Genomic DNA, 16,758 nt, shown 5'->3' on the forward strand with positions numbered 1-16,758 from the left:
GCCCTATTTAGGGACTGTCCCTCGAGTCCCGTGTTCGGATTGATCCCCGGAGTTAATGCACAATGTTATTGGCCTGCAAGAGAAAGTTAATTCCTAACCCTTTTATAAACCCATCACTTTGCTCCATTTTGCATATATCATATCATATCAAGCATTTTATCATCCATCACTCATACACCACAAGCACTCTCGCGCTCAAGCACTCAAGTTCTCAACTATTCAAGTCTTCAAGCATTCCTCAAGAAAACTCCTCCATCGAAGATCAAGGATTCCGGCATTCAAGTAATTAAAGGAGGTATCTTCAAGATCTCTCTCAATCCATTCAAAATTCCTTTGTTGCATCTTCTACATCCATTCATCCACATTCTTGATCCGATTCAATTGGTAAAGAGAATTCATTGCATTCGATTTGATAGATCCTACTATTGTAAGGTGAATTTGTACATTTACTTTACATTTCTACAATTCAATTATTTCAATTCAAGGTTAATTCCTAAACTAGGGTTTGACTGAGGCAAACCCTCCATCAACAAACAAAAACTTTTTTTATTACAAGTTGTCAATCTCCAAAAGGCAAATAGGTTGCAGATTCGAAAACCCTTTTCATCTGATGCAGGAGCATCCAGAGGTATAAGGGCAATCCTATGTCACCCAAAAAAAAATGTACCTAGACTTAGTTTCTGTTTCATGTGTTTTCATTTTTGGACACCTATTTGAGTCAAATAAAGGTTCCAACTCTCACAGTTCCACTATCAATGTGCTAGAAAATCCCGAACAAATAGGAGCATGCAATTGGGCCATCATTTTGGTAACCTAGAAGGTGTGAATTGGCCAAATGAATGTAATTGTGATTTAGAGCATTCCAGAAAAAGAATCAGGTCAAAAGGCCCCACGGTTTGAAAGTTATTGCAGTTTTTCGGGTTTTGGAGACCTCCTAAGAATGCTTCAAAGTCAGGTTAGGGGCATTAAATAACCTCGAAAAGGGCCGAATAAGGGGGGGCGAGCGAAGCTTGTCCATAGAGCTATAGAGCGCTTCGAGAGCTTTCCGGAAATGTAAACGGTTCGTCAATCGAAGCTACGGTTCAAAAGTTATGCCTCCCGGAAGTTCGGTCACTGTTTTTGGATTCTTCTAGATTTGCGCCGACTTCTAATGCAGCTTCTGGAACCTTCTATTTGGTCGGTGGATGCCTACTAGCACTTTCTAGAATGTACTCCTAGTCCTTAACCCTCTGGGATCTATTTAAGGAGATTTCTGGCATTGTAAAAGGCAGTTCGGAGTGGAGTTTGAGAGGAGGTACTGAAAGGAGAAATTATCTCTAGATTTATGCTATTGTAAGCCCTTAGGGCATGTTTTAAAGTTTATTTTCCTGTACTGCTGTACTAGCTTATTTTCTCAGTTAATATAATTTTCCCTTTTCTGTTGTGTCCATTTTGTTCTTGGGTTGTGTCCCCATCATCATTATTTTGCGAAACTGCAAAATCAAAATCATGTTCGAACACAGTTGATCAAGGACGCGCTGCTCCATTGCTTTAGGAGAAAGTCACCCTCACACGAAAGTCTCCCTTGCCAAATTGCCAAATGTTTTCTAAGTTTCAGAGTTTTTCATAGTTTCCGGCCTAGATCCAACACTATTTGTCAATTTGGAGCAGCACATCAAGCAGAAAATCAGATTCGTAACTCCTATGGTGAGTCTTCTAATTTTTGTTGAAAGTAGGATCTCTGATAGAGATATAAACTATAATTGCATAATGTAAATATTCAGATTTACTTACAGATATAATAGTTCAACTGTCTTGTTCCAATGTTGCAGACCTTTGAACTTGAGTGACATCCTAGGAGATACAATCTTCAAGCTTGAATAACAATGAAGAATTGACAAACTTGTCTTGAGTAATGTCTTTGATTTCCTGCAGAGAGAGTGATCGTTGGGACTGTATATGACTTGTAATTGATATCAGTCCTCAACGATTGGCTTGTATTATATATATGTGAAGGGAGTCACGTCCCCATAGTGGGCATAACTAAAAACAGTTCGGTTCATAACAAATATGATTAGTATGCTTACAATCGGTGGTAGTAACAAACATATTCAAGAGCCTCGATAACAATAGTCTTCAATAATAAGAGCCCAATTTGATAAAGTCATTTATGAATAATCAACCATATATGTGTGTGTGTGTGTGTCCATTATTCCTAACAATAATATAATGTATAAAACAATGTTCATGTAAATCATGAATTCAAATGCTCATTATCACTTCGACTGATGTTATACATCAACACTCCCTCTTAGCAAGGGAGAAGTGACAAACACTTTATGAGATATCAGAATTTAGGATATCTATACACAACACATTATCTGACTTTAACACTCTGAAATAGTGACTTGTCAAATAATTAAAATCACCATGCTATGAACACTATCATAACATATATTATGATCTCTAATTGTCCAAAAAAATATCCAGAGTAATCATACTGCATTGATTATCAATGACTTTTGGCATATCTGGAACAAAATTGTCATAATAATAGGCCTATCATTTGCAAGATCGTCAGCTTACAAAGATTACCTTTTGAATATATATGTACATGAAAGACACCACCTTTCATTTCATATCTGATGCAACCAAACAACCATAGAAACATAAACACATAAATTTAAATTTAAATTCAATATTCAACATTACAATTTAATCATACCAAGTTTCCCTCTGAAGTATTCCAACTTCACTTTAGCAAGAGGCTTGGTAAAAACATCTGTTGTTTGCCCATTAGTACTGATGTACTCCAGTTTGATAACACCTCAATCTACCATATCTCTAATGTAATGATAAGGAATTTCAATATACTTAGATCGATTGTGAAAAACTGGATTTAGCTGAAAGCTTGATACAACTCTGATTATTGCAATGAATGACAATGGGCTTCAGAGACTTCTTAAACAAATCAACTAGTAACTTTCATAACCATACAACTTCTCTAGCTCCCAAGGAAGAGGCTATATATTCTGCTTCAATAGAGCTTAATGCAACTGAGGATTGTTTTCTACTGAACCAAGAAATCATCCCAGATCTAAGACTGAAGCAACATCCAAAAGTACTTTTACATTCAGTAGAGCTGCCTGCCCAATCAAAATCTGAATATACATGAAGATTGATTTCAACTTCATCATATATAATTCTCATGCCAATAGTACCTCTTAGATATCTTAAGATATATTTGGCTGCCATTAGATGTATCTTCTTTGGTGCACACATGAACTGACTTAAGGTGTTAGTAGCATAACATATATCAAGACGAGTATTCACCAAATAAATTAAAGATTCAATGATCTTCCTATAGTGAGTAGGATCCGTAGGTTCAAATTTAATCATATCATCCTTTAGCTTATGTAGGTTGACTTCCATAGGAGGAGTAGTTGGTTTACAATCCATCATTCCAAATTTCATCAAAATATCAATAGTATATTTTCCCTAATTTAGGAAAATGTAATTCCCCTTTTGCTAGACTTCTAGTCCTAGGAAGTAGTGGAGAAGACCTAGATCTTTCATATCAAACTCTATTGTTAGTTCTTGTTTGCACTTGCTTATAAATTGTTCTTCACCTGTTTTCAACAAATCATCAACATATAACACAAGAATAATCATGTCATCACCATTTATTTTGAAGTATAAGTTAGGATCAGCTTCATTCTTAGAATACCCTAACTTTGTTATATAGCTGTCTATTATTTCATACCAAGCTCTGGAAGCTTGTTTAAGACCATACAGTGCTTTCTTTAACTTACACACGTGAAAATTTCTATCATGAGTGATGAACCCTTCTGATTGCTCAATATAAAGTTTAAACTTCTTTTTCAGTTTCACCATTTAAGAATGTTGTTTTAACATCCATTTGATGAACTTTCCATCCTTTCGATGCTGCAATTGCCAAGATAGTCCTAACAAATGTGTACCTAGCAACTGGAGCAAAGCTTTCTTCATAATCAATACCTTCCTTCTGTGAGAACCCACGTGTTACAAATTTGGCTTTGTATTTTTCAATGTTGTCGTTAGGTGCATGCTTGATTTTGTAAAGCCACTTAAAAAAAACAAATGATTTGTTTTTATGTTTGGGTAGAATATCCCATACATCATTTCTTAGTATTGAATTAAATTCTTCAATTATTGCTTCTTTCCAAGGTTTGCTTAATAAGGCTTCTTCAACATTTGAAGGTTCTATCTTGATAAGTTTAGTTAATAGTACCACATAACATGACTGATTTCTTATTCTCTTGTTTTTTCTGATTACTTCATCAAGTTCAACACGATTCTCTTCTATCATTTTTCTAGCCCAAAGTGGCCTCTTTTTATTGTTAGCATTTTCAATATTCTCAGGATTTGAGATAGTAGGTGAAGGAGGTTCAATATCATTCTCCCTCTCATTCTCTATTAAATGATCTTCATCTAATTCAGTGGCAAGTTCTCTCTATGATTCATCACTGTTCTTAGAAAGATTGAAGACAATATCTTCTTCAAATTTAACATCTCTAATGATCTCAATTGTTCTTTGACCTAGAACATAGATCCTATAGCCTTTAATTGTTTCACTGTATCCAGTGAGTATTCCCTTCTTTCCAGATGGTTCTAGTTTTGCTCTTTTCTCTTTAGGAATATGAATATAAACAAACACCCAAATATTCTTAGGTGACTTAGATCTGGTTTGATACCCAAAAATACTTTTTCCAGAGTGGTGTCTCCTAATACTAAGTGAGGACATCTATTTTGAATGTAAATTACAGTGTAAGATGCTTTGGCCCAAAAATAAGTATGAAGATTTTGGTCATGCATCATTGTTCTGGCTGATTCAATAATTGATCTATTTTTATGCTCTGCAACTCCATTACATTGAGGATTATATAGTACAGAAAAGTCTCTCTTAATCCCAACAATAATGCAAAAATCTTTGAAAATTTCATAAATGTATTCACCTCCATTGTCTGATCTTAGCATTTTTATTTTTTGTCTTGACCGGTTTTCAACTAGAACTTTGAATTCTTTAAATTTTGATAATACTTCAATTGATTCCTTTTGTTTGAGGAAGTAGATCCATGTTCTTCTAGAATAGTCATCAATAAAAATTACATAATACAAACACCCATTCTTTGCAAATGCCTACGTGATCAGTTCTGAGACTAGGTAATCCTTATACAATTTTCCCTATTGATGACAATGCACGGAAATGAAGGTGGCCTAGTCTCTTATGTCAAATTTCGGTAGAACTCGAAGTTTCATGACTTAAGACTAAATTCTGTTGATTACAAAGTTTATATAAACTTCTGTCTCTAAATCCAATACATATAGCTTTCTTGATGTTAGAGTTCTTTGGCCAAGATAGAACTCTATCCTCTTGAAAGGTGATTATGAATCCTTGATCAGCAAGACCAGAGATAGAGACCAAATTTCTTTTTACACCAGGTATGTATGAAAAAATTTTAAGTTGGAGTGTAATGACCCAATACCTTTAATCAGATGAGTAGAATTATCTCCAATGGTTACTTCTTCTAAGAAGTATTTTGAGAAGCTTTCAAATTTCTCTCTAAAACCTGTAATATACCGAGATGCTCCACATTAGGATTAACCTCAAACAAAAATAACAGTTACATGCAAATATAACCAGTATTAGAAAACGTACATAATAGAACACAAGGCACCAATATTTAACGTGGTTCGCCCACTCCCTGGGCTACGTCCACCAACAGCAAGTCCAATATTCTTATTATCCAGTGATTACAACCTAATTACAATCTGTAATCCATTATAGCTCAATTCCACCACAAGAACCAATTTTCGCATCACACATTATGAAAATCCCTAACCCTAAGCCTTTTTATACAAGCTTTTTGTCGCTTACAAAATTAGGGCTAGAATAATAGAAAAATAATAGCTGACACCTTTTACAATATACGGTCATTTTTGGCTTCGGGGGCAGCGAGGGCATTGCCCTTCAACCCCATCCTATACTGCGACAGGGAGCGCACTTGGGGCATCGCACCAGGACCCCGCAAGAGCACTGCCCCCAAATACCCGTAGAAATAATCTGGAGCGAAATCACGTCGAATAAACCTCTAAGTCTAATTAGACTCCACATCACAACAATCTCCCACTTAGAGACTAATCAGACTCCACAACAATAACCTTCCACTTGGAGACTGATCCTAGCACTACTAAACCTGTGGCTCCCACTGGAATATCAAACCGCCCTAGACTCAATTGTTCTTTTATTTTGTTCAGTCTAGAAGGCCAACCGAAGTTGAAGAGGAGTTCAACTTCTCCCTTGTCACTACCTTTGTAAACATATCCGTTGGATTGTCATCTGTATGTATCTTCTCCAGCTTTCACTGTCCATCATCCAAAACTAACCGAATGAAATGGTACCACAATTGTATGTGTTTTGTCTTTGAATGCAGAGTTGAATTCTTTGCAAGATAAATGGCACTCTGACTATCTGTAAACAAATAATTATCCTTCTGAGGGTGTCCCAATTCTTTCAGAAAGAACTGAAGCCATATCATCTCCTCGGTTGCCTTCGCAACAACAACATACTCTACCTCTGTAGTGGATAAAGCATTAACCTTTTGTAACCCAGGAACCCAATTCACTGTTGCTCCACCAACAGTAAATACATAACCTATAGTACTCCGCCTGGTATCAATATCCCCTGCCAAATTTGAGTCAACATAGCCCTATAAATCAATAGTAAAGCCCCTAAAGTGTAAACACTTATCGGATGTTCCTCTCAAATATCTAAGAATCCATCTAACTGCATTCCAATGTGCAATTCTTGGATGACTCATATACCTACTAACGACTCCTATTGCATGTGCAATATCTGGCCTTGTACATACCATAGCGTACATCAAGCTTCCTACAACTGAAGCATAAGGTACCTTGGACATCTTATCCTCCTCTTCTTGTGTCTTTGGACACATCTCCTTTGTCAACTTCAAATGACTAGGTAAAGGTGTGCTGACACCTTTAGCATTCTCCATAGAGAAACATTGCAACACCTTCGCAATATAATCAGTCTGAGATAATGTCAATTTCTTGTTCTTCCTATCTCTACTAATCTTCATACTAAGGATTTGTTTTGCTGCCCCCAAATCCTTCATAGCAAATGCATGTGCTAACTGTTATTTCAGCCCCTTAATGTGATCCATGTTAGACCCAGCTACAAGCATATCATCAACAAATAAACATAAAATAATGTAGTTGTCATCATCCAACCTCTTAAAATAAACACAATGATCTAAATGACACCTGTTATATCCATACTCATGCATAAACTCATCAAATTTCAGATACCATTGCCAAGGTGTTTGCTTCAAGCCATATAAACTTTTCTTCAATCTGCACACTAAGTTCTCCTTACCTTTGACCTCAAATCCCTATGGTTGAGCCATGTATATCTCTTCATCCAAATTACCATGAAGGTTGTTTTAACATCAAGCTGCTCCAAATGCAAATCTTTAGTAGCCACAATACTTAAAACAGTTCGAATAGAAGTCATTTTAACAACAGGAGAAAATATCTCATCAAAATCAATGCCCTTTTTCTGTACAAATGCTTTGACAATTAACTTGACTTCAAATCTTTTCTTACCTCCATCCTCTTCTTTAAACCTATAAACCCATTTATTCTGTAAAGCCCTTTTACCTGTAGGTAACTTACATAAATCCCAAGTTTGATTTTTCAGCAAAGAGTTTATTTCTTCAGTCAATTTCATCAAAATCAATGCCCTTTTCTCTGTGCAAATCCTTTTACCACTAACCTGGCTTTAAATCTTTTCTTACCTGCATCCTCTTCTTTTAACCTGTAAACCCATTTATTTTGTAAAGCTTTTTTGCCTGCAGGCAACTTGCATAAATCTCATGTCTTATTTTTCAGCAAAGAGTCCATTTCTTTTTTCATTGCAGACTCCCACTAAATCTTTGTATCCACCTGCACAACTTCATCATAACATTCAGGTTCACCAACATCAGTAAATAAAAAAGAATACAAGGAAGGAGAAAATCTTCCTGGAGGTCTACTTATCCTTGTTGACCGTCTAACATTCACTGGGGTGTGTGGTATTTGTTGTTGCGATTGTTGCAGATCATGAGGAATTGTTGGAACATCAATTTTTTAAGTATCATCCAGCACTACATAATCATTTTCTTTCTTCTCATGTTGTTATAACAGATCTTTGTACAACACTTTCTCATTGAATATGACATCCCTGCTTCTTAAAATTTTATGATTTTCAAAATCCCAAAGCCTATAACCAAATTCATCAATGTCATATTCAACAAATACACATTTCTTTGACTTAGCTTCCAGCTTAGTTTTATTTTCAGAATATATATGAGCAAATACTTCACAACCAAAGGTTTTGAGAAAAGAATAACTCACCTTCTTACTAATCCATGCTTCCTCTGGAATGCCACAACCTAAAGGAGTAGAGGGACCTCTATTAATCAACAATATAGCAGTATTGATAGCCTCTGCCCACATGTTTAAGGGCAACCCGGAATGCAACCTCATGCTCCTTGCAGACTCCATTATTGTCCTGTTTATGTGTTCAGCCGCTCCATTTTCCTATGGAGTCTTTGGAACAGTTTTATGTCTACGAATACCATTAGTGGAGCAATAATCTTCAAATTGATGACTGCAATACTCACCACCATTATCAAATCTAAGACATTTTAACTTCTTTCCAGTCTCATTTTCAACCAAGCATTTCCATTTCTTAAATGTTTGAAATACATAAGATTTTTGTTTAAGAAAATAAACTCATACTTTTCTAGTTGCATCATCAATAAATGTAACATAATAATGAAAGCCACCAAGGGAAGATACCTGAGCTGGTCCCCATACATATGTATGCACAAGCTCTAATTTCTCACTTTTATTTTCCTTCCTAGTCTTCACAATACTCACTCTCTTTTGTTTTCCATACACACAACTTTCACAAAAATCCATATTAACACATTTCAAATTTGGTAAAGCTTTCTTTGAATGAAGTACTTTCATACCTTTCTCACTCATGTGCCCAAGTCTATTGTGTCACATCGCTATATTAGAATCTACAGTAGCTATTTGTTCTCCCTACTCAACTGCACCAATTGTTCCTGAACATTCATTTTTCTCTAAAACAATCAAAGTAAAAGGAACAATATAACCTGTACAAAGATATAAGGTGCCTACTTTCACACTTTTTGCTACTACAAGGTAACCTTTTGAAACATTCCAATTTTTATCATTAGAAGTAACTACACGACCCTCATCACCGAGTTGCCCTGCTGAAATCAAATTCCTACTCAGCCTTGGAACATGTCTTACCTCATGTAGTAGCCAATGATTTTCATTCTGCAACTTTCCCTTTCCAACAATCTGACAAGGTTCATTATTCCTCAAATAAACAAGCCCAAAATCCCTTGGACATAATCAATAATACAACCTCTATAAAGTGTAGCATGAAATGAAGCACCAGAATCTAAAACCCATGAATCATCAACACTTTCTAAAGACAGAAGCAAAGAATCCTCTTTGAATTTGTTACTTACCACATTTGCCTCCTTGCCCCCTTCTGGTTTATATCCTTCATTATTCTTTCGAGTCCAGCAATCTTTCTTCTTATGCCTTGTTTTACCACAATACCAGCAATCCCTCGGTCCTCTAGATTGAGACCTCTTCCCCTTTGACTTTCCTCTTGATTTCCCAATATTTTCAGAATTACATCCTCTCTCGGTCGTTTTGCCTTTGCTTTGTGTGTTCAAAGCACTTCCTAATGTAGATCCACTTGAGGTTTTCCTACGAGTTTCCTCACTCAAAATAACACCGATCACATCATCATATTTAGAGTATTAGATCCAGAAACATAATTACTCACAGCCATTACCAAGCCATTCCAACTTCCAGGCAAAGAACACAAAATCAAGAGAGCCCTAATTTCTTCATCAAAATTAATACCCACAAAAGATAACTAACTAGTAACAGTATTAAACTCGTTTAAATGATTTGCAACAGATCCACCTTCTACCATTTTCATATTAAATAAATGCTTCATGAGATATACCTCATTTGAAGTGGAGGGCTTTTTATACAATTTCGCTAGGGTTTCCATCAACTCTTCCATCGTCTTTGCTTTTGTAATGTTAAATGTCACTGATGGTGTCAAGCATAACCAAATGCTTCCAAGAGCCTTTCTGTCTAAAATCTCTCATTCCTTATTTGTCACAGTTCCCTAGTTTTTAGTTTTTCTTGCCAATGGCCTCCATAAATCCTTCTGATAGAGATCGTCCTCCTTTTGCGTTTTCCATAACTGAAATTTCTACCCATTAAACTTGTCAACCCTCACCTTACCCCCGTCTGCCATCGCTCCCACTCAACCGTGAGACCTTCCTGCAGAGGATTTCTAAAAAAAACAACCGTCTAGCTAAAAAAAAAATGACGGCCATCTAGCTCAGATACCACTTGTTAGAATTAACCTCAAGCAAATATAACCAATATCAGAAAATAATAGATCGCACATAAGAGAACACGAGACACCAAGATTTAACGTGGTTCACCCAATCCCTGGGCTACATCCACCACCAGCAAGTCCAATATTCTTATTATCCAGTGATTACAACCTGATTACAAGCTGCCCTAGGACCCCGCAGGGACGCTGCCCCCAAATCCCCGTAGAAATAATCTGGAGGGAAATCACGCCAAATTAACCTCTGAGTCTGATTAGACTCCACATCACAAAACTCCACTGTCTATAATCCAAGTGTTTTTGTTTGAGTTTAATTCACTTGAGAGAGCTAGATAAAATGCAAGGTTTTCTTCTTTTTCCTTTTTCTCTTCTTTGACTTATGCTCATGCTACTCGAATTCTTTTTCGTTCAGGGCAGAAGTTGTGAGAGTGACCAATGTTGTCACATTAGAAGCATTTTATTTTTGACCAATCTCGTTTCTTATATGGTTTGTTAAATTCCTTCTTATTATGTTTGAATTTTCCTTTCTTGTTTGCATTTGTATGAAGAGCTTGAATGTCTCCCTCTTGATTTATGCTTAATCCTCTTGAAACTAATCTTGATTCTTCTTGAGTGCATTCATTTTTTAGTAATTCAAATTTAGGAAGCTTGGGTCGGGAGCTTAGACCTCGAATAAAGGTTTCCCAAGATAGTGGAAGTCCTCTTAAAGCTATGATGCTAAGTTATTTGTCATTTGACTTCCAATTGTTGCAAGTTGATGTTTTAACTAAGAGATTTTTAGAAAATAAGACGTAATTGACTCCCTATTATTCACTTTTATGTATAGAAGATCATGCTTTAAAGTTAGCAATCCACTAGTATTATTGATTTCAAAAGTGTTCTTATAGAGAACATCTCAAATGCAATTTTAAGATTGTATATGGAAAGGAGAATGTGATCCTTCACGAAGTCTATAATAATTTTCATGGCCTATTGTTGTGTCTTTTCCATGTCGTTTTATCTAGATCATTTTCAGGAATAGATTTGTTTGATTCTATGTACTCTTCTAATTCCATTTCTCTTAAGCTCTATCATGAATTGAATTTTCCATAATGTAAAGTTTGATACTCCCTCAAGTCTATCCTCTAATCTTACGTGATTAACCATTTTGAATTTGAGGATAAAATTCTAGTATTGATAAATCTGATATTCTAGTTTTAATTCTGAATAATAGAATTTCCTATCACAATGGCTCTGATACCATGTTAAATGCAGGATCTCTGATAGAGATATAAACTATAATTGCAGACTGTACAAATTCAGATTTACTTACAGATATAATAGTTTGACTATCTTGTTCCAATGTTGCAGACCTTTGAAATTGAGTGACAGCGTAGGAGATACAATCTTCAAGCTTGAATAACAATGAAGCACTGACAAACTTGTCTTGAGTAATGTCTTTGTTTGCCTACAGAGAGATAGCGATCTTTGGGACTGTATATGACTTGTAATTGATATCAGTCCTCAAATGATTGCCTTGTATTATATATGCGAAGGGAGTCACGTCCTCATAGAGACATGACTCTATGTGACCAAAGGTCACATAGGGTCATGTCCCTACGTGGGCATAACTAACAACAGTTTGGTGCATAACAAATATGATTGGTATGCTTACAATCGGTGGCAGTAACAAACATATTCAAGAGCCCCAATAACAATAGTTTGTTCAATAATAAGAGCCCGATTTGATAAAGTCATTTATGAATAATCAACCATATATGTGTGTGTGTATTATTCTTAACAATAATATAATGTATAAAACAATGTTCATGTAAATCATGAATTCAAATGCTCATTATCACTTCGAGTGATGCTATACATCAACAATTTCCTTCTTTATTTTAGTATATCTAGTTATTACATCTAGTGTCTTTAATTCATTTCCTAGCTCTTATTACACAAGGGTTTCAAGGATTCTACAACCACTAGATTCGAGCTTGCATTAGTGCTCCTTTATCACTTGGTAGCATTAATCTTTCTAGATCTAGTCATTTTAGAATTGGGATTGAAAGGATCAATTTCCTGGACTCCCCCTTTGAAATGTGTATGGTTATGTGATGAACTTAGGTTTACTTTCCTTGATCCACATTTCCACCTGAACAATTGCCATCTCATATTATTAAAGTCATCTTGCTATAAAATCATCCCCAAATAATATTAGGTGTTACAAAATCTATCGGTTTGCTGAAGTTTAGTTAGATTGTTATGCCCATGGCAATCCAATCCAGAAAATGTCTTGGTATCATCAATATCACCAATTACACTATATTGGAAATAGGTAGGTTAAGCCTATGTAGTCCTGGAAATCTAGTTTCCTATGATGCTACAAAGACTTGATATTAAAAATGAACATTTATATAGCTATATTCTTAAAAACCACAAAAACTAAGAAATACTAATTTTTAGCTATTCAACTTCGTGTCTATACAGAAATTACAAGGCTATACATAGAAATACGATTACAACCCTTCTTGCACCCAAACAGAGCAATTCAAAAAGATTCAAAGATTTAAAATGGAGTACTTTAAACAACCCAAGTGGATTGGGAAGTTAAAAGTTTGTGGAATGAACAATACCCCAATATAGAATGCCAGCAGGGAAACTCCAGATAGCATTTCTGGCCATTCCATGTCTCTTGATACTTTATACAGACCCAAATAATTTGCTGCTGTTGATAATGGTGATGGGAGAAACACTGATAGTTGGTAAACATAGAGCAGAAGAATGTTCAAGGCAGTATATAACAGAAGAGGTCTCCTGCACCTGCACAAGTCATAAAAATCACCATGTAAACCTTGAAATTACTGTTTTCATATGCAAGACCTAACATGATATATTGGAGCAGGGGCACTTTGTAAAGCACTTTTAGAAAGGAAAGCATAGAAAGAGAAAAAAAACATGCAAGATCTCTCTTTACCAGGAAATACTTGCTAATTTGATTCTCAGACACCAACCAAGCAGACTCATGCAGCTACACATGAAGAAAGGAAGAGACATCCAGGATGGGTGACTCACACCCACTAATAATTGGAGACCGGCTAAAGATAAACGAAACATAATCTTGAGCTGAAAACCTTTCCCAAGCAAACGTGAAAACCATTTATCAGATATAATAATATATTCTGTAGTAGAAAACTATATCTTTCTAGATATTTTATCAATGTAATGAATTGCATTGCAGTTATCAAGCATAACACAAATATGCAACCTCAAGAATTCCACAAGATGCCATGTTTCTTATGCCCAAAGTAATTGAAAACAAAAATATGCTGTTAAAATTCTAAATATCTCATTGCTATGCTTGAGAGTTTGCCTTGGAAATATAAATCAGAAATAGAACCTCAGTCCTACAATAAAAAATTAGTTTTAAAGATCCCCATCAATGGAGTAAGGTGTAGCTACCTACTGCTTTGTGCCTGATTAAGGAACATTTGATCGAGGCGTAACAAACCCCATAGAATAGCAGAGAACCGGCAATATAACCCCCCACCCATCCCCACACACCCACCCAGGGTGGGTGGGAGGCTATAGAAGCCGGTTCAGTGGGCCCCTGCTATTCTAAGGCATGTAATTTAAATTAAAAAATTGATTTGGATTACTAAACATATATAAGTCAGTAATTATATGGTTCCCTGTGATATCCCCAGTTTAAAAGACAATTTAGAATCATAAATTATATATAATATAATTTCAAAACATTAGTCAATATGTTATTAATATCAATGACCAATATATGTATAATACTATAAGTATCTATAATAATAATAATAAATAATAATAAAGCATGATATAATGTGATCACAGTTTTTTGAATCATAGATAAAACAATAATGACTAAGCAACAAGATACAAGAGCCAGGAAGCAGAAATAATGTTTGACAGGTCAGCATCCTGACCGTTTATAAAGAACAATTTGGAGTAAACAGCAATCTATAATTAATGAGCATGATAACAGCAGCTTCATCTAGATGGAAAGCAGCAATTATACAAGTAGACTATTCAATATCATTTGTATTACGAACAGATTTGTTATGCTTCAGAAGGTACAATTATGGATAATCACAAGTTGCAACTAATCTGCCTAATTATTAATTACAGAAAGGGCTGCAATGGAATTAAGAGAACCAATTTGTTGTGCAGAGGCCCAGCCTGTAAGAGATATGTCTCTTCAATGATCAAAAGGTGCCATCATTTCATCTAGCAATGTATAAGATGGAGATCAAACTCATTCCATCAGGGATCAAGGATATGGATTTGGGATAACAAGAAGAAATTATACTTGATGCTGATCATCTGGATCAGAAAGGCATCGATCTGGGAAGAACATCAAAGAATAAGAATTATAGATAAGATAAATTTATTTTATAGTTATTACTCTTCACAAGTGAGAAATGAAAGAATAAGATAATCTAAATAAATCAAAACTGCTCTGTAAGGATAATATAATAGCAAGGCTGCAATGTATCTGGATTAGATGCTGAGTCATAGTGTATATATATAAATGTTTTCTTATTATTAATGAGCATATATGTATGTATATGTGCGTGTGTGTGAGAGAGACAGAGAGTGTGTGTGTTCTCTTATTATTAATGAAATTATGTGTGTGTGTGTGTGTGTGTGTGTGTGTTCTCTTATTATTAGTGTACACATATTTATGATGATAATGCAGTTATAATTATACAGATGTGTATCGTATATTTTTAAGTGCCTTACTAAACTGAAATTGTACTTGATGTAAAAATTCTGGATCTATTAGAGGTGGTGCACAGTCCTCACTTCTTGACAAGTATTAGAGAAAACTATGATAATTATTTTGCAACTCTAGAGTTGTATTATAGCCTTGTACAAAGTTGATCATCTGTGACTATTTGTACGCTATGACTGCTGTTTCTATGTTCATTGGCGTAATATTGCAATATAGTCTATTGTGTTTCAACGATGCAACAACATTTCATCATAAAGTATTTATTCAATACTTCTTCAACCAGTGGGTTCTCCACCTAAACTCAGCCAGTATTAGTATTACATAGTCAACATTTTTTATTACAAAATAACACAGAAGAAATATGTTGACACTATTCATCAAAATTCATAGAGTAATGAAAGCTACAGGAAGCAGGCCTTTCAATATTTAAATAAAACCAAGCAATATGCTCCCAAAAATTTGATGCTACTTAGAGAAAGAAAAGATGATTATATAAGATGCCAAGAGAAACTAGAAAAGGAAACAAGATAAAAAAACTTATTTTTTTATTTCTAGTACTTGTCCGTTTTCAGAAACATTTTTGACAAATTAAGGGATATAAGCACACCAAATTTTGATATTGATGACAGCAACTTCCTCCAAGATGATTCATGCAATGACAAATGGTTTGTTTTACTGGCATAAAATGCAATTGTAGCAACCAAAACAACCGCTAATTGTGTGGTGAAAAGAATATAAATGAAAGCAGTTCCTTCCCATGGATTCAACCTGCATAAAAAATGAAATTGAATATGAGATGATAATTAATACATGAAAAATCTCAAAAATAAAACAATTATAAGAACATACATGAAGATACAAATATGCCTGTGCAGTCCAAAAAGCTGCCAGGGATCAAAGGCAACTCAAAACAATTAATGAACAACAACATATTATTATCTTATAACATCTCCAAGATTCCAAGCTAGTTTATTTCTGTGCCCATATACAATGATAGAAATCTAAAGATTAATATACATCACAAAATCAATCAAGGCTAACCCTGCTTAGAAATTGCAAATTGCTTGTCCTTAATTCACTTTGACACCTATCATCCATGAACAAGCTTGAAAGAAGGTGATCTTTAAAAAAATAAAAGCATTAAGCCATAGCCATGTATTAAAGAAAAAAAGGAAGGAGACAAATTATTTTAATGTCTACAAGTAGGTAGATGGGAATTGGAAGTTTACTTAGTGTAATGTCCCCTTCATTATTTTCCCTCCAACTTTCCCTTCCCTAGAAATCACAATGGCAATCAAATTAGGGTGAGGTCGAAAAAATATCCGTGTGTGTAACTTTTTCTTCAAAATCCAAGTTAGAGGAAGACTTAATCTTCTCACATGTGTTGGCGGTGCCCTGTTGCCAAGGGACACCACTATTCATAATAATCATATTAAGCTATGATTATCAAATATAATATAATAATTATATTATCAATAATTAATATAATATAATACAATAATTATTAGTAATA

General features: G+C 34.9%; 1 protein-coding gene across 1 annotated transcript in view; it reads right to left on the reverse strand.

Moving 5' to 3' along the window:
* Nucleotides 1-16,758, reverse strand: part of LOC149541281 (piezo-type mechanosensitive ion channel component) — a 288,359-nt gene that overhangs the window by 203,870 nt on the left and 67,731 nt on the right. The window contains exons 4-6 of the mRNA XM_089796579.1: nucleotides 15,853-16,013; nucleotides 13,458-13,614; nucleotides 13,117-13,303 (exon numbers count right to left, since the gene is read on the reverse strand). Of these exons, the coding sequence (XP_089652705.1) occupies nucleotides 13,117-13,303; nucleotides 13,458-13,614; nucleotides 15,853-16,013 (505 nt within the window). The remainder of the gene's footprint in view (nucleotides 1-13,116; nucleotides 13,304-13,457; nucleotides 13,615-15,852; nucleotides 16,014-16,758) is intronic.

This window comes from Cupressus sempervirens, chromosome 8 (assembly GCF_028749045.1).
Source record: "Cupressus sempervirens isolate cs-2001-9-10 chromosome 8, ASM2874904v1, whole genome shotgun sequence".
Taxonomy (NCBI): Eukaryota; Viridiplantae; Streptophyta; class Pinopsida; order Cupressales; family Cupressaceae; genus Cupressus; species Cupressus sempervirens.